The 27,187-nt window shown below is 39.4% G+C and overlaps 1 protein-coding gene across 1 annotated transcript in view; it reads left to right on the top strand.

The window, feature by feature from the left end:
- The window catches only part of LOC138757266 (potassium/sodium hyperpolarization-activated cyclic nucleotide-gated channel 1-like), a 305,197-nt gene extending 278,623 nt beyond the window's left edge, over window positions 1-26,574 (top strand). The window contains exon 8 of the mRNA XM_069924313.1: window positions 24,579-26,574. Coding sequence (XP_069780414.1) covers window positions 24,579-25,450 — 872 coding nt within the window. The 3' untranslated portion in view covers window positions 25,451-26,574. The remainder of the gene's footprint in view (window positions 1-24,578) is intronic.
- The last annotated feature ends 613 nt before the right edge of the window (window positions 26,575-27,187 follow it).

The raw sequence follows: 27,187 nt of genomic DNA, 5'->3' as shown, positions 1-27,187 counted from the left end.
ATGAGCACGTGCATTGTTCTCTTCAGATGCACAACACACACCACTTCTATGCACATCCCCACTCCTTCAACCTCCATTTTTAAGAGCACTCCAGTACATGTCCATGAATAGACTTGCCTCTTTAATTCTGAGGGAATGAGAACTGCCTTCTTTATTGGTTGCAAATGTTCTCTTTGGAACATTCCCACACTTTTCAGTTGCAGGGCAACAGCGCTGAACCCGGTCCTTGAGAGTCCGAGTCTTTGCCAACTAACGTAGACCTGTTTCTCCTCCGCTTGCCCTATTTTTTTTCTCCCCGATTCCATCAAAGCCCTACCTATTCTACAACTCGAGTATACACTGGAGTAATTCACAGTAGGCAATGCTCCTACAAAATTACATGCATTTGGGATCTGAGATGAAATTAAAACATTGAGAGGAATCCCATGCAGTCACAGGGAGAGCATACAAACTCTGAATGCCCTTGCATTATGATTGCACTGCTCTAGCTGGGGAATTTCTTTCTGTGTAAATACACACTTCAATTCTACTCTGTTCTCTCTCAAACAGCAGAATCCATCATGATTAACAGATGAGTGTCAGCAGGCTCTTATGAATTGCTCTTCATTTAGACAAACAGGAATAAGTTGTCAAGGTTCAAGGTTCAATTTGTTGTACCATTATAAAACATTGAAAATGTAAACATACGTAATATACTTTAACTTTTGGCAGACCAAGAGTCACCATTAGTATTGCCCGGGGCTCTTACTGTATGAGAGAAAGAGAAGCAAAAGAGAGTCCCTTCATGGTTAGTGTCCGTAGATTTGCCTCCAGCATTCCTGCAGCCTCCACAGATTCCTGTTCGATTCATCAGCAACCTGAGCTCCAGACCCAAACCTCCAATATGATCAGGTAGCGTTTAGGAGCTCTCAGTACCCTCTCACATTACAGCTCTGATAGCTGGATCCCATGAGTCAGTACCCATAAACTCACGGCCTGTACGAGTCTCCTGACCGTAGATCACCAAAAGCCCACAATCTGTCAGGGTCCTTCAGCCGCTGAGCTTCTCGATGGTTACCGTCCTCTTCTATTTCTCGGTCTCAACAGTGGGCAGAGGTTTCTCCCCGCTTCTGATGCCCTGCGTTTGATCAGCTGCTCCTCTGGAGTATGCATCCCCTCATAGCCACTGCCAAACACCGGTACCGCTATCTTGGACACAGACCTTGGGTTGCAGGATTTCACTTACAAACACCATTGGCTTCTTTAGCAGGCCATTTAAAGCTGCATAGAATTGCCAGCATTGGGGCTGGGCAGTTGTACCTTTGGAGCAACACAGTGTCTCCGCTTTCCACTCACCCAGGTTCCTCACCAGCAGTAGCGCCACCGTGACAGCAGCTCCAGCAGTGTGGCCATTTTTTCAAAGTTGTCATCATGATATATTTAAATAAAAGTGGACAGTGCAATAATGTATCAAAAATACAAATGGGACAAGAATCAAGATACCTTTATTATCATGTAATAAATGCACAAAATCTGTCAACTTTTGTTTGCTGCAAAAGCGCACACATAGGTGCTACCAGCCGATTCCAGCGCCCCCTCCAGTAAGTCTCCCTTCAGAGACGCTGAGAGTCTCCAGAGCTGCCGCAGCCTCAGCATCCTGAAACCTGTGAACCATGAAAGACTGCATACACTGTGATTGTGGTAAAATCACAGAAATGCTGGAGGAACCCAGCAGGTCTCCCAGCATCTATAAGAGGTAAAGATATAAAGGTATAGGTGACGTTTCTTGCCTCAGCCCTTCAAGGTTTTAGCCTGAAGTATGTGCTGTGTGACATGATTTTTGATATTGCGTCAACATAATTTTTGTAGTTACACAATCACAAAAAAATTAATTTGTACAACTTTTGAAATCAGTTTACCAACCCATAGGTTTTAAGAGCCAACGTGAGAGGAATTATTTTTCAGCTGAAAGAAGGAGAGCCATATCATCAATTGCTGCTAATATTACAGGAATGTACAGTTTTTTTTTCTGTGAATGCAGTTTTAATTGTGGATGACTCATCACAGAGTAAGAGAAACAAATTTGGTGACAAAAATTCTTCTGGTGTCTGACCAAGGTTCATCTTTAATATATGGCCTGGCCCAAAGAAGCACTTGACTCCAAAAACAAGGAAAATCCACTGATTTTATTGTTTTCCTGTGATTGTATTCCTTTTTAATTTTATTTTCTCATCAATTTTCTCACCATCATATCTACCCCATTCATTTAATTCGAAACTTTTACTTTATTTTTATACTTTCATTGGCACAAATTCAATTGAATATAACAATATTTGCTCAGTAGGAAGTAATTATCTGGTATATTTCTTTCTCAAGGAGGAATAAGATCAAGTTGCAAAATAGCATCACAAAACATCTCATTTTTAAAATGTATTCTGTCATCTAAATACTGTACTGTAATACTGAGAGTTAATGCCGACAATACCACGGTAGTGGGTTGTATAAAGGAAGGGGATGAGTCAGCATGGAGGTTGAATGGTCCACTAACAAGAACCTTTGCACTCAATGCCACCAAAACTAAGGAGGTGATTGTTGACTTCAGGAAAGGAAAGCCAGAGGTGTACAATCCAGTGATCACTGGGGGACTGGAGGTGGAGAGGGTGAGCAAATTTTAAGTTCTTGGGGGTCACTATCTCAGAAGATCTTTCTGGACCCAACACACCAATGTCATCATGAAGAAAGCATGTCAGCGCCTCTACTTCCTCAGGAGCTTGCGGAGATTTGGTATGACCCTGGCAAATTTCTACAATGGTGTGGTGGAAAGTGTGCTGGCCAGCTACATCATAATCTCGTATGGGGACACCAATACCCCTGAGTGTAAAGCCATCCAAAATGTAGTGGACACAGCCAGGACATCACAGCCAAAACCCTCCCCACCACCGAGACCATCTACAGCAGTGGTTTTCAAACATTTTCTTTCCACTCACATACCACTTTAAGTATTCCCTATGCTCTTAAGATGGTATGTGGGTGGAAAGAATTTTTTTTTAAATCACTGTTTTAATCATACCTAATTGACTCATTATGTGCATGGTTTCATAACTCCAGAGGAAATGGGCCAATGACAATTTTTCTCAAGCAAAATATTTCAGTAACAATTGGGTCTAGAGCAGTGATTCTCAGCCTTCCCTTCCCACTCACATACCACCTTAAGCAATCCCTTACTAATCACAGAGCACCAATGGCATAAGAATTACTTAAGGTGGATGTAATCCTTATGTGAGTAGAAAGAAAAAGGTTGAGAACTGATCAACAGGGAATGCTGCCATCAGAAGGCAGCAGCAATTATCAGTGACCCACACCACCCAGCCCATGCTCTGTTCTTGCTGCTGCCATCAGGAAGGAGGTGTTGGTGCCACAAGACTCATACCACCAGGGTCAACAACAGTTGCTACCCCTCCACCATCAGACTCTGCAACAACAAACTCATTTAAGGAGTCTTACTGGTGCACTTAATTAATTTTCTTTTTTATTCTCTCTAGATTGCAGTCAGTTTGTTTACATTCATTATCTGTTTACAGTTCTTTGTTTCGTTGTTTACATGAAATGCTGTGTAGTTTTTTTTTGCACTACCGATTAGTGGTAATTCTGCTGTACTTGTAGGAAAAAGAATCTCAGGGTTATATGTGATGTCATGTATGTACTCTGACAATAAATCTGAAAACTACTTACAAAACTAAATTTCATGGTTTTCATGGGAAAATAGAATGTGAACCTAAACAAGGCAACAGAACCGGACAACGTACCTGTTCAGGTACTGAAGGACTGCTCAGACCAACAGACAAAGGTCCTTATAGACTTCTTCCACACATGATTGCAGCAGTCCATCGACCATGTAGGTTTTAAGACAGCCACCATCATCCCAGTACTAAAGAAGGCGACAGTAACAAGCTTCAATGACCATCACCCAGTTGCACTGACCTCCACCACTGTGAAATGCTTTGAGCATCCAGTGATGGAACGCATCAAAGTGTACCTCTCAGAGACACTGGACCCATTTTCATTCGCTATAGAAGAAACTGTTCCACTGATGAAGCTATGTCCCGCCTTTCTTTCCTGACCCATCTGGAAAATGAGGCCTCGTATGCCCATCTGCTATTCATTGACTTCAGCTCGGGGTTTAATATAATCATTCCCTAGAGGCTGGTGGAAAGCTGTCCACACTAGGGCTCAGCACATCTTTCTGTAACTGGATTCTGGACTTCCTAATGGAAAGACCACAGTCTGTCCGGGTCGGCAGCAGAGCATCAAGCACCATGAAACTGAGCACTGGCACATTTCAGGACTGTGTTCTCTGGTCACTCCTGTTCACGCTATTGACTCACAACTGCATCACCAGATCCAGCTCCAACAGAAACATCAAGTTTACAGATGACATGGCAGTCGTCGGCCTCATCAGCAACAAGGATATGAGGTGGAACATCTTGTGAAATGGTGCACGAATGACAAACTGAGTCTTAATGTGGACAGAACAAAAAAGTTGATGGTGAACTTCAGGAGGACATGGAACAACCGCCCTCCACATTAATAACTCAGTAGTGGAGAGAATAGAGAACACTAAGTTCCTCAAAGTCCACTTAAAAAGAAACCTATTCTGGTCACACAGCATCTCCTCACTTGTCCAAAGGTGCAGCAGCAACTGTGTTTCTTGAGAAGACTGATGCGGGAAAGGCTACCGGCCACCATCTTGTCAACTTTCTATGGGAGCTCTATCAAGAGTGTCCTGTCCACTGTCATACAGTTTCTGTCGAGCGTTGGATTGGACATCAATCCATAGGACCATAAAAGCAACAGAGAGGATCATTGGGGTCTAGCTCCCTGTATGCAGCATCTTTCAGCTACTCTCGTTACGAAAGAGATACAGAAGTATCAGAGCCAGAACCACAAGGCTGAGAAACAGTTTCTTCCAATGGGCTTTGATGGTGCTGAACATCTGAAATGCTCCACTATTTATTTAATAATATTTATTTATTTTTAAATAAGTATATAACTACTCCATATGTATCATTCGTCTGGGGCGGGGGGTGGGGCATGGCGTGATGGCATAGGTGGGAGACGTGGGGAAGACACCTCTCCGGGCAGAACTAATTTAAATCCAATTTTAATTTTTTTTTACTGAACAACAGCATTAAAACTTTTTTAAAAAGTTGAAAACAGTAATTGTGATGAAAACTAAAATGCAAACTGGGAAAAAAATGTATATGAAGCAAGCAGCAAGTGCAGAAGAACTGGGGCCTATCTTAGAGACTTGATTTCTCTTCCTTCGAGATCGATGTGTCAAGCTCCAACGAAGATTCAGGTAAAACCACCTCCCCAGGGAACAGAAGAAAATGGCACTGGAGTTAGAAAACGATCAGCTCCACTCCTCGAGTCGTAGGATCAAACACGCATGCGCGCTTCTCCGCGTGACACAATCTGTGGCTCTGCCTGTGGGGTGGCCGAACCCTTGCAGCCTACCACTGTTGGACTGCCGAGGGGGAGACCTAGGCTCCACAGACAGATTGACCATCAACCGAGGAGGATGAAGAAGAAATTGTCGGGATTGAAGAGGAGGACTCCTTTCCAGCAACAGAGGAGGAGGAGGAAACAGTGCTGCATCAGGATAGGCCCCTATCACAGTATATGGCTGAAGGTAAACCTGGTGCTTCTGCAGCTCTTTATTAATGTGGATCCAACGAGTCAGTTAAATATGTTATCTAAACCAATTCAAACTTTACAAATCAAATGAAACAGGGCTTTATGTCTATGAAAGATCAATTTGAAATAAGATTTAGTCGTATGAAAGAAGAAATGCTTGCTATTGAGACTGATGTTTCAAAATGTGCAAAAATGCAGATTAAATCAGAAAATTGAAGATAATTGATGATGTAGAACAATGTTAGGAAACAGCTGGCAAACTGGAGAGTTCTTCTACTGCTTTGGAAGTTCACAGAAATGACCTGTTGGAAAAGATTGATGTTTTGGAAAATCAAAGCCGCAGAAATAATGTAAAAATTGTGGGTTAGCCTGAAGATTTTGAAGGCCCAGATCCAGTTTTTTCAGACATGGATTCCTGAAGTTTTGGGAAAGGAATATTTTTTTCCAAATGGTTTGGAGTTAGATAGAGCTCATAGAGCTATTAGGAAGAAACCCTTTCGAGGTCAGCTGCCATGGTCTATTCTGCTCAGGTGTCTGCGTTATCAACATAAGGAGATGATTTTGAGAGTTGCCGTGCAAAATGCGGGAAAACATCAGACTCCTTTACTGATTGCAAATAATAGTCTTCTTCTATGTAGATCTGAGTCAAACCATTATTAAACATCATAAGGAGTTTAATCCTGCCAAGGCTGTGCTTTGGAAAAAGGGTTATAAATTTGCCATTAGATATCCAGCTAAACTCAAGGTCTTTTATGGAAAATTTCAGTCACCTTTCTTTGCTGATGAAGATTATGCTCTCTTATTTGCTAACTCATTGCCTGACAATAAGAAGGGCAGCCAAGATCAGCCTTTTCAACAAGTCAAGTTGGCTCAAGAGAAGAGAAGAGAATAGATCGCAGAGGGTTGAATGTCATGAACTAACTGAAATTGATATTGATGATGATAAAGTTAATAGAGAATTGGAAGCAGCTGATCAAACTTGAAATATTGTTGATTACTATTGTTTTTTTCTTTTCTTTGTTCTGTTCAGAAGAGGTGGTTTAGTTTATCTCTCCTTCCGAAGTCGGTGGCCACTTGGTGGTGTTGGTCACTTCCTGTGAAATAGAAGGGGGGTTGTACACGATCCTTTATCCGGAACCCTTGAGGGACAGTGTGTTCTGAATTTCAGATTTTTCTGCATTTCGGAAAGCTCACCCCAACTGTGCTGCCGTATCCACCCCCACCCCCTTTCAGTCACCCAGCCATCTCCCCCAACCGCAGTCCCTTGGCTGCCTCCCCCCAATCACTGGTCCCTCGGCCACCCAGATGTCTCCCCCAACCACTGGTCCCTTGGCTGTCTCTCCAAACGCGGTCCCTCGGCCACCCGGCCACCTCTCCCAACTGCAATCCCTCAGTCGCCCAGCCGCCTCCCCCAACTGCAGTCCCTCGGCCATCTCCCCCGACTGCCGGTCCCTCGGCTGCCCGGCAGTCTACCCCGGCCGCCTCCCCTGATTACCCAGCAGTCTCCCCCAACTACTGGTCCCTTGGCTGCCTCCCCCAATCGCCAGTCCCTTTGACAACTCCCCCGACCGCCGGTCCCTCGGCTGCCTCCAACAACCGCCAGTTCCCACTTGCCAGATTTTGGAGCTTTCCAGATTTTAGATGTCCAGATAAAGGATCGTGTACCTGTACTACTTAAACAGAGCTTTCTTGGGGTATTTTTATATCCTTTTATGAATTTCTTTCTTTACTGTGAGGAGATGTATTTTATTCTGCAAAATAACCATGGATCAAAGTCCCATCATTGTGGGCAGTGGGAATTTGATGTTAACAGTATTTAATATGTCGATGATTAATTTGAATTTTGCAATATTTAATGCTCAATAATCTGATTAAACGTAAGAAAGTTTTGACATATAAAAAAATGGAAGTAAATATTGCTTTTTTGCAAGAGATACATTTGAGTGAAAAAGAACATTAAAAGTTTAAAAAGTGATTGGGTTGGACAAGTTATAGCTTCTTTTAATTCGTAGGCAAGAGATATTGCTATTTTGGTTAATAAGAAGTTACTTTTTAGATCAGAATCAATTATTAGTGATTCAGCTGGTAGATTTTTTGCTGTAAATCATCAGATTTATTCAGAATTTTGGACTCTTTTCAATATTTATGCTCCATATATTGACGATGAGAAATTTATTCAAGATTCCTTTCTTAATTTGGCCCAATCATATGAAAATGTAATGATTGGTGGAGATTTTAATTGTTGTTAAGATCTGTTATTATTTAAATCTCTGCAGACAGTGACTAAAACTAAAATGGTAAAACAAATTTTATTATTAATGAAAGAAATTAATTTAGTTTATATTTGGAGAAGATTGAATCCTAAGGAGAAAGATTATTCATTTTATTCTTTTCGATATGATTCTTATTCTAGAATAGATTGTTTTGTTATCAGCTCAATTACAGGGATGTATAACATCTGCTGAATATAAAAGTAGAATATTATCAGATCATTTTCTTTTGTTAATATTATGTATATGTTCTGAAAAAATAGATACTACTTATAGATGGAGATGTAATTCCTCATTTGTGATAAATGTTGAGTTTGATAACTTTATAAGAGACCAAATACAGCAACACCTGAAAATAATAGTAAATTTATGTTGTGAGATGCTTTGAAAGCATTTAAGAGGATAAATTATTAGCTTATCAACTAAAATTAAGAAACAATATACCAAGGAAGTAGATAAATTAGGGAAGGAGATAGAGAGCTTAGAGCTCCTTTATACAGAAAGATTCATCGGATTTTTAAAAAGATACAATTAATAAATAAAAAACAACATAATTATTCATTGGAGACTTAGAAAAGAGAGAAATTACTGCAAGGAACTAAACAAAGATATTATGAATTAGGGGAGAGAGCCCATAAAGTATTAACATGACAATGAATGACAGAATAGGTTCCCAGAACAATTAATGCCATTAGAAGAAATTCTAAGATTATATACAAACCTCAAGATATAAATGAAGCCTTAAAAGAATTTTATATGAAATTGTATACATCTAAGTTGGAAAATGATGATGTTAGAATTTATGATTTTTTTAGCTCAACATCTATTATCTTTTTTGCATACTTGAGAGCATGATAAATTGGACTCTCCCTTTACATTTAGAAAAATTATTGAAGCACTTAAATCTACGCCAAATGAGAAGTCTCCCAGTGAAGATGGATTTACCTTGGAATTTTATTTAAAAAATTCAAGATTTATTAATGCCTCTCTTAATGGAGGTTTTGAAGCAAGCAAGCATTCTTTGCCAGATTCTTTTGAAATTGCAATTATAACAGTTATTGTTAAGAAAGATAAAGATCCATTAAAAATTGGGTCTGATGGACCCAATTCTTTATTAATCATTGATTATAAAATTGTAGCAAATAGGTTAGCAAATTATTTACCAAAGTTAATTCATTTAGGCCAGGCTGGATTTATTAAAATAATTATTCTTCAGACAATATTAAACTTAATTAATTTGATTCATATTTCTCAGAAGAAATCCAACTTAACAATGGTCTTATCATTAGATGCTGAAAAGGCATTCAATAGGGTAGAATGGAGTTTTTATTTAAAGTATTGGAAAAATTTAAGTTTGGACCAATCTTTATTAGTTGGATTAAGTTTTTATATAAAAATCCTTCTGCCAGAGTGGTGAAAAATTGCCAAATATCATCACCATTTTTATTGAAGAATTCTACTCGACAAGGATGCCCTTTGTCCCTTGCATTTTTTGTACAGGTACACAATCCTTTATCCAGAACACAGTGTGTTCTGAAATTTGGATTTTTCCAGATTTCAGAACAAAACCCAGTCGCCCCAGATATAAGCTCACCTGAATTGTGCTGCCTTATCCACCCATTCCAGTCACACTGCCATCTCTCTCTCCCTTGCCCACCCGAGTTGCGCTGCCATCTCTCCCCCCACCCACCAGAGTCACTCTGCTGTCTCTCTCCCCTTCATCCACCCGAGTCACACTGCCATCTCTTCCTCCCCACCCACTCGAGTCACGCTGCCGTCTCTCCCCCCTCACCAGCTCGAGTCATGCTGCCGTGTCCCCCCTGCCCAACCTAGTCGCACTGCTGTCTCTCTCTCTCTCTCTCTCTCTCTCTCTCTCTCCCCCTCCACTGTACCAGCACCAGGAAAAATAAGGCCAGTTTTTGGAGCTTTCCGGATTTTAGATATCCGGATAAAGGATTGTGTACTTTTATTAGCTATTGAACTTTTAGTGCAATTGATAAGACAAAATAGAAATATTAAGGGTATTAAAATTAATTCTCATGAATTTAAAATTAATGTGTTTGTTAATGATGTTTTGATTTATTTAACAGAGCCACAAAATTCTTTAACATCATTACATGAGAGATTGAAGCAATATGGACAAATATCAGGTTATAAGATAAATTGGGACAAAAGTGAAATTATGCTGTGAGTTATTGGTGATTGCACTCAATGTAAGAAAATTGCTCTATTTAAATGGTCAGAAGAAATTAAATACTTAGGAATTAAACTTGATAAGGATTTAGATCATTTATATAAGCTAATTTATTTCCCCTTATTTTATAAAATAAAAGAGGATTTAAATACTTACCTATAACATTAATAGGTAGAGTTAATTGTATTTTCTGAGAATTCAATACCCTTTTCAATCTATTCCTTGTAATTTCCTCTAAATTCTTCAAAGATTTGAATTCTATAATTAGAAAGTTTTTTAAGGAAAAATAAAATGGTTAGTGATTCTTTACAAAATTTAACTTGGAAATATGAATTGGGTGGTCTGCAACTCCTGAATTTTCAAAATTATTATAATTCAGCATGATTGAGAATTATTAATAGAATGTTTGATTTGGATAGTTCGTTAGTATTGGCCAATATTGAATTATTCGCTATTGGTGAGAAGTATATAATACAATGTATTTATAAATAGAACAATATTTGTTTATTGTTAATAATTATCCACCTGTTTCGAGGCATTTAATTGAATTATGGAATAAGATAAATAATGAGATAGGGACGCAGGGGAAAATTTCAGTTAAATCACCTTCATATCAGAATAAACTTTTTCCTTTTACTTAAGATGTTTGGATTAGATATTCAAAAATGTAAATTAAAATGGGAGAATGATTTGGGAATATTAATTGATCAAGAAGATTGGTGATCTATCTGTAAGGACAGTATGACTGAGATTATTAATGGCTGATATGGACTAGTGTGTTATAATTTTATACATCAATTATATTTAACCCCTCAGAAATTAAAGAGATATAATTTAATTTCTTCAGATTTATGTTTTAGATATTCTGAAGAAGTAGGTTCCTTTTTACATACGACTTGGTTATGTGATAAGGTTAAACCTTTTTGGTTACGACTTAATAATTTTTTAGAGAAAATTAACAAAGACTCAATTAACAATGGGTCCAGCATTATTTCTATTAGGTAATGTTAAAATGTTGAGTTTGATTAAGTATCAAATTGCATTTTTAAAGTTGGCAATGGCAGTGGCAGGAAAATGCATAGCCATAACTTGGAAAAATGAGATTGATTTGGGGTTGCAGAGATGGCATTCAGAATTGAGATCATGTATCACTTTGGAAAAAATAACAAATAATTTATGGGATAATTACCTTTTTTTTTCAAAAATGTGGAGCCCTTATTTGGACTGTACAGGGTTAAAATGTTGAATTCCTTAGAGGTCGGTGTGGTGGTGTTGCTTTGATTCATGGCAGTTTTTTTTAGTATTTTTGATGGTTTACATCTCCCGCTTCTTCTTTCATTGGGGTTATTTGGGTTGGGAGGAGGGTGGTTCAAGGTATGGGGGTGGAGGAAGGGGAGGGTTTTTTTGTTCATTTATTTGTAATATATATTCAAAATTTTGAAATAAAGTATTCAAAAAAATGTGTAATGTCTGTATGTACGTTTGCATGTTTTTTCATCGACGACCGGAGAACACTGTTTCGTTGGGTTGTAGTTCTATAATGGGATGATAATAAACTTGAACTTGAATAATGAGCAAACTTAATTTCCATTAACAAGGTGAATTTGGTTTTCAAGTCTGAACAAATAGAAATCCTTCCAAGCATACTTCAGTGAATGGAAAGCTACTTTTACTATATTGTAATTAAGCTAACTGGCATGTGAAATCAAATGTCATAATATCAGAAAAAGCCATCACTTTATTGATCTATGTCAACTGGTATAAAATGTATACCTTTGTCATTGCCTTCAAATTTATTGAGTGGAGATTTAGTTCTGAACCATCAGTCAAAAGGTAGTTCCAGGCTTGTATGTATGGTTGCGCACTTCGTTCTGAATCAAAATGGGTTCAACTCTTATTACAGAACATATTTTCAGCCAGGTACTCCAATGCAGCACTTTTTGATTAGATATAAAACAAAGAACCCAAATCTATCATCTCTGGCAGGTGAAAAAGAAACAATTGTTGTATGTTGAAAAAGAAAAATGTGGGAAAAACCTTCCAATACTTTGGCTGATATTTATTCTAAAGCATCATTTAAAACAAATCTGATCATTTTGCTCTATTGCAGTTTGTGGGAGGTTTGCTGTTTGTGAATTGACTGCCACGTTATTACAATAACCACATTTCAAAAGTTCATCACTGTAAAGCACTGCTATTTTCTGAGATTATGCTAGCCAGGTATTATTTTTCAATATGCTTCATAATGATGCAAAGGAGGTAATTGGGCCCAACACTTGCCCATCTATATTTAGGGTGCACCACAGCTAATTGCATAATTCCACCCATTGTGTGGAACTTTCTGCTTTCTAGAAATTTAGGATTTCCAGCAAAGTAATGTGCAATATCCAAGAGAGTGAGTAAATATTCATAAATCTTTCTAAATTTAATTACAATGCAGATGAAGCAGAATTGCCTTCGTAATGATATTTCCATGGTTTAACATGAAACAAGATGCAGCAGAAAGGGTTTGAATCTCTTTTCTTGAGAAAGGAAAAATGTTATAAGCCAAATGAGCAGTTATAATTGAGCAAGCCAACCAACTGGATCATTGCTAATAGCAAAACTAATGATCCATAATCTCCTGTAGGAGTGCGGTTGCAATAACGCTTGTAGATTACTGTCTGATTTAAAATGGTTATGGTGCAGGAAGTGTTCACAGCTTTCAGACATAATGAAAATCCTGGAATAAAAGTTAATTGTCATTGCTGAACAAGTTTGATGTGTAAATTTAAGGAATATATAGTAATTGATTATAGAAATTGATTTGCTTTGGAAAAAATATAAAAGGAGTGTGATAAATATATTAAAAAGCTTATCAATTTTCTGTAAATGGATGATATCCAAAATAGTCATTTTCCTCATTCAGATATTGACTAATCCAACTGTTTTTAGAAATTATTATTTTCATTTTAGATTACAAGAATTCATTTTTAGCCCATATTCTAATCTATCTTGTATATTCCAGTATATATATAATATATATGTATATGGCTATGATCAATAGATATATAGAATATTATAGCACAGTACAGGCCCTTTGGCCAATGACATTGTGTCAATCTATCTAAAACTACCCAACAATCTAAACCTACCCTACCTCACAACCATCACCCACTATTTTTCTTGTATCCCTGTCTCAGAGTCTTTTAAATGTCATTATTGTACCAGCTTCCACCACCGCCCCTGAGCATTGTATTCTAGGCACCCACTGCTCTCTGTGCAAAAAAAAATACTCCTAACTTTGCTCCTAAACTTTCCTTCCTCATTTTATACAAATATCCTCTGGTATTTGCACTGTGGCACCCAAAAAAAAGGGCTGGCTGACCATGCCTCTCAAAATCATGCAGATCTCACTGAAGTCACCTCTCATTCTTCTTCCTTCAAAGAGAAAAGCCCAAGCTCTGTTAACCTTGCTTCATCAGGCACATTGACTAATCCTGGCAAAATCCTGATAAATATCCTCTGCAACCTCACTGAAGCTGCACATCCTTCCTAAAATGAGGTGACCTTAGATGACCACACGATTCCAAGTGTGGTCTTACCATACTTTTATAGAGCTGCAACATTACCTCGCGGGTCTTGAACTCAATCCCCTGACTAATAAAGACCAGCATACCACAAGCCTTCTTAACTATTCTATTAACCAGACCTATGGATTTGGACTGCAAGCTCCCTCTGTTCTGCAGACTGCTAAGAATCCTGCTTCCTGCAAACAAGACTATTCTGAACCATACAGCCAAAGATCCCATGACTTTCTGAATTTATAAAAATCATGAAGGGCAGGGGTCCAAGAGCACATACCTGAAGAAACTCCACTTGTCACTGACTTTTAAACAGAATACATTCCATCTACTACTACACTCTTTCTGCAGGCAAGCTAGTTTTTAATTAACATGGCCAAGGTTCAATGGACCCCATGCCTCATTGCGTTCTGAACGAGTCTATCATGGGAAACCTTGTCATATGCCATACTAAAATCCATGTACACCACATTTATTGTCCTACCTTCATCAATTTATTGTCACTTCCTCAAAAAACTAAATTAGATTCATGAGGCATCACCTGCCTCTCACAAAGCCATGCTGAATATCCATGAGTTCGGCGAAATTAACAAAAAGAAATTTTAAAATGGCTGCACTGATGGCCTTGCTGTAATGGCAGAGTTGCCACTGATACAGCCCCAGGAGAGTGGGAAGCAGAGACACAGTGCTGCTCCACAGGGTCCTACCACCCAGTCCTAATGCCTAAAGCTCCATACAGGCTTTAATGACCCATTAAAGAAGCCAATGGTAACTTTTCTTAAAAGTCCTGTAACCATGGGCTCAGTTCTCAAGATGGTGGCATCTGTGCTGGTCAGTGTACCACAAGGGGTTGCAGATTCCAGGGTGCAGGATACAAGAAAAAGGAAATGCATTAGATATGACCCTACAGTACGGTGACCAGGGCAATGGATCAGAGAAAGGCTTAGCATGTGAAGTATTCACACAAAATGCAGCCTGCGGGTGACTTGCAGTCAAAGGACTCACACAGGCTGCAGGCTGCTGGAGCATCAGGCAATGCTCATGGCAACTCTTTGTTTGCCTTACAGCAGACAAAAATTGAAATATATCATGTATATCACATGTTTAATGTAATAAAAGGGATCTTTGAACTAGAGACAACTATGCTTCTCTAAATGTTCAAAAATCCAATAGAATGCCAACCACTGGCATAAGAAAATTGTAGACCAGTGAGTCTTGCATCAATAGAGGTCAGAATACTGAATCAAAGAATTGAAGTGAACTAATTATTTCATATCCTTAAATCTCTTATTGCTCCACTTAAACCTGTGCTTTCTGGTTGTACATTTCTCTACTATAGGAAAGGTTTACCATCACTTAACCTGTCTATGCCCCTCATTGACGTGTTTACCCCTTCAGTCTTCTTGCTCTCAGGAAAACAAACCCAGCTCATCCATCCCAGGCAATATCCTCATGAATCGCTTTCACACCATCTCTAATCACTAGAGTTTATCAAAAATGCACACTCAATTCAGAACATGGCTTCAGTCATGTTTTATAAAGCTATACCATAATATCTCTGTTCATGAAGGTAACTGTTCTATGTGTCTTATTGATCACCCTCTCTCTGCAGTCAACTTCAGTGATCTTTGGAATTGTACTCCAAGATCATATGAGAATCCAAGGTGAGCTGGCCAACTAGATTCAAATCTGCCTTGCAGGAAGGAGCCAAAGGGATGTCAGCTTTTAACCAAATAGTATACCACATGAGTCTACCATTTGTAATATATATCAAGAATTTGGATAGTTTCCATTGTAAATAACTTTGAAGGTGACACCAAAATGGGTCTCATAGTGGAAAGTGGGAAAGAATATCTTCATTTACAAAAGTACCTAGATCAGCTGGGGAGATGAGCTAAGGAATGGTCAAGTGGAATTTAACTCTTAAAGTATGAGGTGTTTCACTTTGGAAAGTCAAACTTGGGTAGGATTAACTCAGTACATGAGAAAAAAAACCATGGAAAGTGTTGTGCAAAATAGAGACCTTGAAGTACAGATGCATAGATCCTTAAAAGTGGTGAGTCAGGTGAAAAAGGTGGTGAAGAAAGTATCTGGTATGCTTGCTTTTTGGATAGAGTATTGAGTACAAATGTTGGGATATTGTGGAGAAGTTGTGCAAAATGTTGGTGAGAGCCCATGGAGTATTCCAGGCAGTTCATGTTGCCCAGCTCCAGGAAGGATGTCCTTCAGTTGAAAAGGGTATAGAAGAACTGGAGTATGTCAAGAGTGAATGCAGAACCACTGAGATAAAAGGGGAAACACGTGTCGAGGTGAAACAAGTAGGGGAGGTCCTCAATGAATACTTTGATTGTGTTCACAGGTGAGAGGGACCTTGATAAATGTGAGGTCAGTGTAGAACAGGCTAATGTGCTGGAGCATATCAGAGTTAAGAAAGAGGTAGTATTGGAACTGTTGAAAATCATGATGTATACCAGCTTCCTGTTGAGGATGGCCTTTGAGTCATCCTGAGCAAAGGAATGGTACCTCAGGATATGAAGATGGTAAATATAGTTCCCTTGAAGAAAGATAATAGAGAAAAATTGAGGGAATTACAGACCAGTGGGACTTATTTTGGTAGTGGCAAACCATTGGAAAGGATTTTTGGGGACAGGATTTATGAGAATTTGGAGAAGCATAGTTAGCATACGTTTGTGAGGAGGTGACAAAACAAACTAATGAAGGTAGGCAGTGGATGTGGTGAATATACATTGTTAGAATGCTTTTGACAAGGTTCCCCCATGGTAAGCAGATCTAGAAAGTCTCAAGGCATGGGGTCCATGGAAACTTTGCTGCGTGTATTCAAAATTAACTTGCTCACAGAAAGCATAAGGTGCCGGAAGATGGAACGGATTCTGCCTGGATGTTGGTTATCAGAGGTATTCCTCAGGGATGTTTTCAGGGATCCCTGCTCTTTGAGATTTTTATTAAAGACTTGGATGAAGAAGTGGAAGGGTAAATCAATAAGTTTGCAAATGATACAAAGGTTGGAGGTGTTGTGGATAGAATGCAGAGATGGGTGGAAAAATGGCCGATGGGGTTGAATCTTGGAAAATGCGGAGTATGTAGTTAATGGCAGGAAGAACAGAAGGATCTTTGGGTCCAAGTCCATAGATCCTTCAGTGTTGCTGTGCAAATTGAAATGGTGGTTAAGAAGGCATATGCTGCATTAGCCTTCATTACTCTGGGGGAATTGAGTTCAAGAGCTGCAAGGTAATGCTGCAGCTCCATAAAACTCTGGTTAGACTACTCTTAAGAGTATTAAGTTCAACCCTGATTGCCTCATTACATGAAGGATATGGAAGCTTCAGAGAGTTTGAGAAAAAAAATACTGGTAAGCTGCCTGGATTGATGACCATGTCTGATGAAGAAAGGTTGAGCAAGCTAGGACTTTTCTCTCTGGAACAGCAGATGATGAGAGGTGGATATGATTATGAGAGGCATAGATAGGGTAGAGAGCCAGCACTTTTCTCTCAGGAAGGCAATGGCAATATCAGAGGATGTCCATTCACAGTGAGTAGAGGAAAATTTAGGGGAGAGCAGGCATAGATTTTTTTACAGAGGGAGTAGTGGATATGTGGAATGTATTGCTGGGGATAGCGGTGGAGGCTGATACAATATTGATATTTAAAAGACTCTTAGATCGGCATATGGATGTAAGAAAAGTAGAGGAAAGGAAGGAAAGGAAGGGTTAGATTGATGTAGAGTAGGTTTACATAGATCTGCACAACTTGCCCTGGTTAGGTTGAAGGGTCTGTTCCATGCTGTATAGATTAATGACTCCCTAATACAGTGGTTCTCAACTCACATGCAACTTTAAGTATATCCTATGCCATAAGTGCTCTGTGATTAGTAAGAGATTGCTTAAGGTGGTATGTGAGTGGAAAGAAAAAGGTTGAGAACCACTGTTTTAATCGTACCTAACTGACTTGTTATCTGCACGGTTTCATAACTCCAAAGGAAATGGACCAATGACAATTTTTCTCAAGCAAAATATTTCAGTAACAATTGGATCTAGAGCAGTGATTTTCAAACCTCCCTCCCACTCACATACCACCTTAAACAATCCCTTACTAATCACAGAACACCAATGGCATAGAGATTACTTAAAGTGGTATGTGAGTGGGAAAAAAAGGGCTGAGAACCACTGCTCTAATACTTCCTAGGATATGCACATTCATTGACTCCTTATAAATCCTTATTTGGTTTCCTAAAATGCATCAAATTTCATGTGCCATTTCTCTGTCTAATTTATCTGCTGATCAACTTCATGCCTTAAACTAACCTCCTCACTTTTCACAGCTCCACTAAGTTTGTGTCACCTGAAAATCATACCTCCTACATTAACGTCAAAGTCATTGTTATATAATACAAACAAAAATGGTTGCATTACTGAGCCTTCTGGTATATCACTGGTCACTTGATTTCAATCACTAAATCCACCCTCCATCATCACCCTCAGTTTCCTGTCAGCAGCCCAAATTTGAATCACATTTTCCAATTTGCCTTGGATCCCATTGACTCTAATCTTTTGTACCAACTTCCTATATGGGATCTTACTAAAGTCTGCATTGCTTATATCAACCATACTGCCCTCCTCTGTCTATTTAGTTAAATCTATGGGAAAAATAATAATCAAATTAATCAGCCTGGATCTCCCACCAACCTTACCATGCTGCCGGTGATCAATCAATGCTTCACTTTGACATGGTTGGTGTAGCAGTTAATTTTTTTAAATATAAATTTAGAGATACAGCACAGTAACAGGCCATTTCAGCCCGCAAGTCTTTGCCACCCAATTTACACCCAAGTAACCTACTGCCCCCAGTACAGGGGAAGGAAGCTGGAGACCCAGAGGAAAACCCACACAGACAGGAGGAAAACATATGAACACCTCACAGACAGCATGGGAGTCCAACCCCGGTCCTGATCACAGGCACTGTAAAGGTTTTGTGCTAACTGCTACACCAACAATTCTGCCCATAGCACAACACCATTACATCATCAATGATCAGGTTCAGGGTTCAAATCTCACGCTGTCTGTAAGCAGTTTGAATGTTCTCCCCATGTCTCTGTGTGTTTTCCCCAAGGGGTCCAGTTTCCTCCCACCGTTCAAAATGTACCTGGGGTTATAGGTTAATTGGGTGTAATTGGACAGCATGGGCTTATGGGCTGAAATTGCCCGTTACCATGCTGTTTGTCTAAATTTGAACATTTAAATTGACCCTATTCCTTTGAAATCTCATTGTCGAGCCTTGCATCCGATGAAATGGTGCAGCCGAGATAGGTAAACTGGTTGACCGATTTGAGTTTTGTGTGCCCGATGGAGATGTGGGGGGGCTGGTAGTCATGGTAGGGAGCTGGCTGATGGAGGACCTCAGTTTTCTTCAGGCTGACTTCCAGGCCAAACATTTTGGCAGTTTCCGCAAAACAGGACGTCAAGCGCTGAAGAGCTGGCTCTGAATGGGCAACTAAAGCGGCATCGTCTGTAAAGAGTAGTTTACGGACAAGTTGCTCTTGTGTCTTGGTGTGAGCTTGCAGGCTCCTCAAATTGAAGAAACTGCCATCCGTGCGGTACCGGATGTACACAGCGTCTTCATTGTTGAGGTCTTTCATGGCTTGTTTCAGCATCATGCTGAAGAAGATTGAAAAGAGGGTTGGTGCAAGAACGCAGCCTTGCTTCACGCCATTGTTAATGGAGAAGGGTTCAGAGAGCTCATTGCTCTATCTGACCCAACCTTGTTGGTTTTCGTGCAGTTGGATAACCATGTTGAGGAGACAGAGGTGCACCAAAGAAGAGGTTCAAGGACTGCCTAAAGAAATCTCTTGGTGCCTGCCACATTGACCATTGCCAGTGGGCTGATATCACCTCAAACCGTGCATCCTGGCGTCTCACAGTTTGGCGGGCAGCAACCTCCTTTGAAGAAGACCGCAGAGCCCACGTCACTGTCAAAAGATAAAGGAGGAAAAACCCAACACCCAACCCCAACCCACCAATTTTCCCCTGCAACCGCTGCAACCGTGTCTGCCTGTCCCGCATCGGACTTGTCAGCCACAAACGAGCCTGCAGCTGACGTGGACATTACCCCTCCATAAATCTTCGTCCGCGAAGCTAAGCCAAAGAGAAGATTCCTTTGAATGATTTCCGATAATTTAACTATTAATGATGAACAGGGAAGATTTAAAAATCTTTGTCAGGGCTTCAGTTACCTCCATCCTTGTTTCCATGACAAGCCAGAGTACACATTATTAGACCCTCAGGCCTTATTCATCCTTACGGAGTGAAACATAAAAGTCAGCAGATGCTAAAAAAAACTACAGCACTGGAAGAACTAAGCAGGTCACACAGCATCTACAGGATGTAAAGCTATATAACCAACATTTTGGGCCTGAGCTCTTCAAGGTATGAACAAAATGCAGGCAGATTCCTGAATAAAAAAACTGAGGGAGGAGGAAAGAAAGGGTAGGGGAAGAGCACAGGCCAACAGACAAGATACCATAGTTAGACATGAATAGGAGGGCAGGAGAGGAAAGGTGAGAATTGATTGAGACAGGGGTTGGCTCTGTCAATGTAGAGCTAGAGGAAAGGAGACAGAGAGAAAGAGAAAGGTAGAGACACAGTTAGAGGAAATGAGACATAGGGATAGGGGAAGGGGAGTGATGGGTCGGGGCGAAGGGAGGCTAACAGAAATCGGAGAAGTCATTGTTAATGGCATCTGGTTGGAGGGTGCCCAGATGGAATATGAGGTGTTGTTCCTCGAATTTTTAAGTGGTCTAAGTCTGGCAGTGCATGAGACCATGGATCGTCATGTCAGCATGGGAATCCAGCATGGAATTTAAAATGAGTTGCCACAAGGAAAGCCCAATGATTGTAACGGATAGATCAAAGGTGCTCAATGAATCTGTAGCCAGTCTCTCTGATGTAGAGGAGACCACAAGGGGAGCACTGAATGCAGTAGATGACCTCTTAGGTTTTCCAAGATATTTAATATCTCATTTGTAATGATATAATAGTCTAAGATCACACTATTTCCCTCCAAAAATCTCCAGCTGCAATGCCTCTCTCCGTTAGTCAATATAGAAGAGAATTATTCACTTCAGAACTTACCCATTTCCTGTGACTGCAAACATTTTTCGAGAGATCTAGTGGATGATCTTATCTCTTTTACAGTGACATTTCATCTAACGACAACTTTATAACTATCACTAAATGCAAGTATCAGGATGACCTGTATGAGGCGAATCTAATGCCACTTGGTTTTGGTGTGCAACATGAGAAGATATTCGATTTACATCAGATAGTTCAGATAGGTTATTTTATTGTGAATCTCCTGTGTAAAATAAAATATTGGAACATTGCTTGCTTTTATGAAGCCAAGTACATAAAGCAATCCACTAAATGCTGACTGAGCCTTGACAATATATTGATGTGAAGAACGCAATGCCTGTTTGCATTAGATATTCTCCAATCTGATTCATTGATTATTTTAGTTGAAAATAGCAAAGCAGTGTAATTATAGAATTATGACAATTTATGACATCTCAATCCATAACACTATAAAGAATAATGTAAAATACTGCCTCAGCATGTAGAGGGTCTCACAATGAAGAGGGTGACACTTGATCTAGTCTTTGGAAATTGAGAAGGACAAGTGGATGAAGTGTTCGTGAATGTGCCTTTGGAGACCAGTGACCATTGTTCTATTAGGTTTAAGTTATGGAGAGAGAGACAGGGCAGGGCAGTGAGTTAAATTTCAGAATTGGTACAAGGCTGACTTTTGAAGATAGAAGACAAAAACGAGCTCAACTTGTTAAGTGGATCAGCTTGCTTGAAGAAAAATGAACATTAATAAAATAGGGTCCAGAACATGCATGTTCCAGTTTGAGTGAAGGGTCAGACATGTATGCAGAGGGAACCGTCGATGACGAGGGAAATTCAGGCTCTGGTCAAGAGCAAGAAGAAGGCATAGGGCAGGTGTAAGCAAATAATATCAAGTGAGTTTCAGGAACTAAGGAGCAAGCTAAAAAAGAAAATGAGCAGGGCAAAAGTCAAATCAAGTCAAGTTTCTTGATCACCTGATTGCACAAGTACAACCTAATGAAACAGCATTCTCTGGTCCTTGGTGCAAAGCACGCAGACATTCAGCCAGACATTGCACACATACAGACAAACAATACAGGACAAGTATTCATATTATACAAATAAATAAATAAATATTGTTTCAGAAATATGAGAGTCTTGAATGGTTAGTGTGAGCAGTTCCTTTGGACATTCAACATTCTCATGCTCTGTGGGCAGAGGGTATTTCTCAGCCCGGTGATGCTGGTTCTGATACTCCTGAATGCCTTTCCTGGCAGGAGCAGCTGAAAGATACTGTGTGTGGGTGTGGAGGGAGACTTCAGTGATCTCTTATGATCTGCTACTCTTATGGTCATGTGGATTGACCCCTGGTCCATTTCTCTGCAGCAACGATACTACACTGTGATGCAGTTGGCCAGAGCACTCTCAACAGAGCTTCTGTAGAAGGTCGACCTGATAATGGCCGGTAGCCTTGCCCACTTCACTCTTCTCAGGAAGTGCAGTCACTATTGCGCCTTTCTGACAAGTGAGGAATTGTTGTGCTTCCACAATAGGTCACGAGTTAAGTGAACTCCAAGGAGTGTGGAACTTGGAAAAGAGGACAAAAGATAGCTCTGACAGATAACATTAAGGATTATACAAGGTAAACAAGAAAGTCTGCAGATGCTAGGATTGAGTGTAATACCCAAATGTGCTGAAGAAATTCAGCAGGTTGCACAGGATAATACAAAAAGATTTCATAAGTTCAAGGGTAACCAGAGAAAAATTGCAACCTCTCAGGAATCAATGCAGCCAACTCTGTGTGGAACCAGAGGAGATGGGCAATGTCCTCAAAGAGTACTTCTCTGTTTTTAATGTGGAGAAGGACATAAGGACTGGGGAGCTTGTGTTAGTCAATGGTAGTCACTATTACAGTTGAGGAGATGCTGAAGGACCTGATCTGCATGAAGGTAAAACAATCTCCTAGGTCTGATGAGATATATCCAAGGACACTGTGGGAAGCTAGAGAGGAAATTGCAGGTGCCCTGGCTAATATTTTGAGTTGCCATTAAGTGCAGGTGAGGTGCCAAAAGACAGACAAATGTTGTTCCTTTATTAAAGAAGAGCTGCAGGGTAAGGTCTGGATACTGCAGGCCAGTGAGATTAATGTCTGTGCTTTGGAAGTTCCAAGAGGGTATTCTGAGGGAGAAGATATTAATGCACTTAGATAGAGAAGGGCTGACGAGAGATAATCAAAATAGTTTTGTAAATGGGAAGTCATGCTCATAAATCTGTAATTTGATGACAGCAGAATTGTGGATGTTGTAAATATTGGATTTCAGCAAGGCATTTGATGAGGTTCTACAGCAGTCAATTGCTCTGGAAGGTTAAGTTGCATGGGATCTGAAGTGAGATAGCAGATTGGATAGAAAATTGACTTCATGGAAGAAAGCAGAGGTTGATACTGGAAGGAAGGTTGACCACTGGTGTGCCACTAGGTTCAGCGCTGGTTTTTCAGCAAGTTTGTGGTTACTGAAGATTGAAGCAGCATCTTGGTTGGTTGGGCAGGTGGGTAGATGAATGGATGATGGTATTTGATGCAGAAAAATGTAAGGTATTGCATTTTGTGAGGTCTAACATGATTAGGACATGCGATGCATGGTAGGGACCTGGGGAATAGACAGATCCAGGAGTACAGATACATAATACCTTGAAAGTAGTGTCACAGGTAAATAGGGTGGTTAGAAATGCTTTCGGCACATTTACATTCATCAGTTAGAATACTATAGAAGTTGGGAGGTCATGTTGCAATGTATAATATATTGGTGAAGCCCCATTTGGAGTATAGTTTTTTTAAAATTTTGGTCACTATGCTTCAGGAAAGACGTTGTCTTGCTGGAGAAGGTGCAGAGTAGATTTATGAGGCTATTGCCAGAACTCAGGGTCTGCAGTTAGAGGCAGCAGTTGAACAGGCTGGGGCTTTATTCCTTGGAATGCTCTCATGGGGTTATACAAAAGCACAAAGGGAATAGTCAGGTGGACACAGTGAATCTTGGTCATAGTGTGAGAATCTATAGGTTTACGGTGAGGGGGCAGACATTAAACAGGAACCTGAGGGGTAATATTTTTAGACTGAGTCTGATGAGTATAAAGAATGGACTGCCAAAGGAAGTAGTTTATGCAGATGCTATTGCCACTTTTACAATAACAATTAGATGGATAGGATGGGTTTGCAGACAGTGAGACTAGTGTGGGCGGGATAGGTCAGTGTAGTAGACAAGGTGAACCGAAGGGCCTGTTTCGATGCTGAATGGCTCCATGACTCTTAAAAATATCAAAATTGTGGTGATGGACCACATCTGAATCCAGGCGTTTTGAGCTTTTTTTCTCCATATTACAGACAAATATGACTACTAAAGATTTATTTCCCAAGAGATTCAAGTTGTCTTAATATTGATTTTTTTACTCAGTGTAAGTAAGCATTATAGGATTATTGTGACACAGTAAACATCAAAATGGCATCTATTTGTGGAATATATAATTTTTACGATGTCAATAAAAGATTCCATCTTTACTTTTCCAGACTGAACTGCATCCAGAATTACAGGGAAAATAAAAAGAAGGGTTCATCTGGAAAGATAGGTGGATAACCCTTCCATCTCTTTATGTTGTTGTTAAAGGGTTATCTTCTGTCATTTTATCAAAATGTCTTTATGCATGGAAAATAATACATTTACCATGTTGTGCATGCCAGCATTTACCTCTTCTTTGTTTAATAGGGAAGAAGAACTCACTCCTGCTACATAAGGTCCAAAGAGATCTGAACACTGGTGTTTTTGATAACCAAGAGACAGAACTTCTTAAAAAGATGGTGAAACAAGACCGGGAGATGGTGCAATTCATCGAAACACCCCTTAGTGCATCATTTGGGGTATTTCCTCCATTCTCTGGCAACTCAGTAATCAGAGCTTCTATGCAGTCACAGCCACCAAATATAGCTCAACTAGATTTTCAGCACATTACCTCACCAAATTTGAATACCTATTCACCATCTTCTCAACCACCAACAAGGCCACCCCAGTTGGTTCAGACTGTGCCCACCCAGAATTCCCCATCACCCAGTCCCCAGGCAGTGGCTCCTTCTCCCAGCTCTTTTACTGCTGCAGTTCCCAGTCCTTCTGTTCAGAGTCCATTGGCAGCCCGGACTTTCCAATATGGTTCACCAAATATGTCACAGATGTCCTTGATCCAACAACAGCCAGTGCACAGCTCTGCCCAAAGGCGCAATTCTAACAAAAGCACACAGGGTTTGCAAACAAGCAGCTTAAGTAGAGAAGTAAGGCCTCTCTCGGCATCTCAACCATCTCTGCCTCATGAGATGACATCTCTGATTATCAGACCACATCCATTCTCCGGAGAACCATTAGCAGCAGTTCCTACTTCTATCCCAAGCACGCAAAGTCCAGGACCTCAAGGAGGCATCCGAAGCACTGTTCCTCAAAGAATGTCCCTCTTCCGACACATGTCCTCAGGGGCAATACCACCTCTTCGAGGGACACAAGGAGCTCCAACAGCCCAAAAGAGGGAAACATCTACAGTCTTAAATACAGATACAGATCAAGGAAAACCACGATTTCCCTCTAATTTATGACCCTAACATTTTTTTGTTTATCGCTGACCCTGTTAAAATTGAATACAGAAATCCTCAGCATACTGCAAGACAACCTCATTGTTCATGAGGATGGTCTTATCATCTTCTGACAGATTGGACATTGCTGTCCTCATGACATGCACAGCTCAACAAATGTAAAATATAACAGAATAAAAGATTAAAAACCCTAATTTTCAGAATTCTAATTAGTAAACTACCAGTCTTCTTTCCCAATGGATTTTGAACAGGTTGAGTTGTTTTCTAAACTGCTGTAAAAATAAGAGAAGAGGAACAATAACTCATCAACTGGATCAACATTATTGTTGAAACAAAAATCTCTGAGTGCTCAGCAATGCAAATCCAGTTTGGGATTGAGTTTTTAAGTGTTTTAATGCTGTTCCTTAAGCATCACCTACACCATTCAGTGTTTCTTGCTGGAAACTCATCAAGATATTTGTTGATGCTTATCAACAAAGCATGGAAGATCTAATATGTTTTGTAACAAACTTTCAATAGGTAATTCTGTAAATTCTGTTCCAGTATTATTCTGGGTGATACTTCTGCATGTTCAATGGTGGACTAAGGACCAAGTTCAAAACAATCTGACATCTCTGCTAAAGTAGATAAGACATTCCTCATTTTAGCTTCAGAGTTAAGTGTATGCTGCATTTTAAAGGATCAGCTAAAGGACATTTACCTGCAACATACATGTGGAGAAAAGGAAACATTCATGTTAGCATAAATGCAAATTTGCTTAATATGGCATCCAGGAATTTTTCATTCCCATTCCTTTTCTCCTCCTCATTTTCTGTTAAGCTTTGAAAATTAAATAATTTATAGGCTTGAAGGTTGTTGAAAAATTCTGTCAAAAACGGAATCACATGATGTCTGTGAGTACCATGTTGCACAACTTAATATTTCAATGTCTTATTTAATTTAAATAATAGTTTTATTGGATGAATAACACATCCAAGCAGTTAAACTAGCCTTTTTCCTTTATTTTGTTTCTTTATTTTCATTGTATTTGGTAACGTACCAGGTTTGTTTAAAATTTGTAGTTTTAGAAAACATTCCCAATTTGTTCTGTGTATGGTGTTTCAAGACATATCATTAAAGACAAGATTTAAAGCCATACTCTCATAATTTCATTCATGTTTTTTAAACTCTTTACAAATATGTATGACCATAAATTCCTTCTACATCTAGTTGTTTCTGCATTCTATAAATATATTTGTATTTTTTTAATTACGTGAGATCACTGGTCTTACACAGCTCCAGACGATCTGAAAAAAAATCTCATCATCTTTCAGGGTGATTTGATTCTTTATTCAAAATTAACTCATTACAGAGCAACCAATCAGGTTGAAAAGTATGTATATATTTATTTTCTTCAGTATTCTACCTGTAATATTTTCCTCCAAAGCTTAAATAAAAATGTTGTGTATGATTTTCGATAAATAATTATATATTTGACTGAACCCATATTGTTATTTCAGTTCCTTTGCTACCTGAGAGAATATGGCTTTAATTTAAAGTTTGCTTATCATATGCAGTGCAAATAACTACATATTTTTGGAATGCAAAACATTGATTTATTAATCAAGAAATCAAATGGAACAAATAAAGGAAAAGGATTTATTTAAATAGGAAATTGTGTTTTGTGAGGTTCCTTCTTGTGTCTGGATTCTTTTAAGATTCTTTTGTTTTCTATATTTATTTTGTAAAGCTTATCTTTAC

This window comes from Narcine bancroftii, chromosome 3, assembly GCF_036971445.1.
Source record: "Narcine bancroftii isolate sNarBan1 chromosome 3, sNarBan1.hap1, whole genome shotgun sequence".
In the NCBI taxonomy this organism is placed as follows: Eukaryota; Metazoa; Chordata; class Chondrichthyes; order Torpediniformes; family Narcinidae; genus Narcine; species Narcine bancroftii.
Note: the sequence above shows the minus strand (reverse complement) of the source record. Positions and strands in the feature narration are given on the sequence as shown.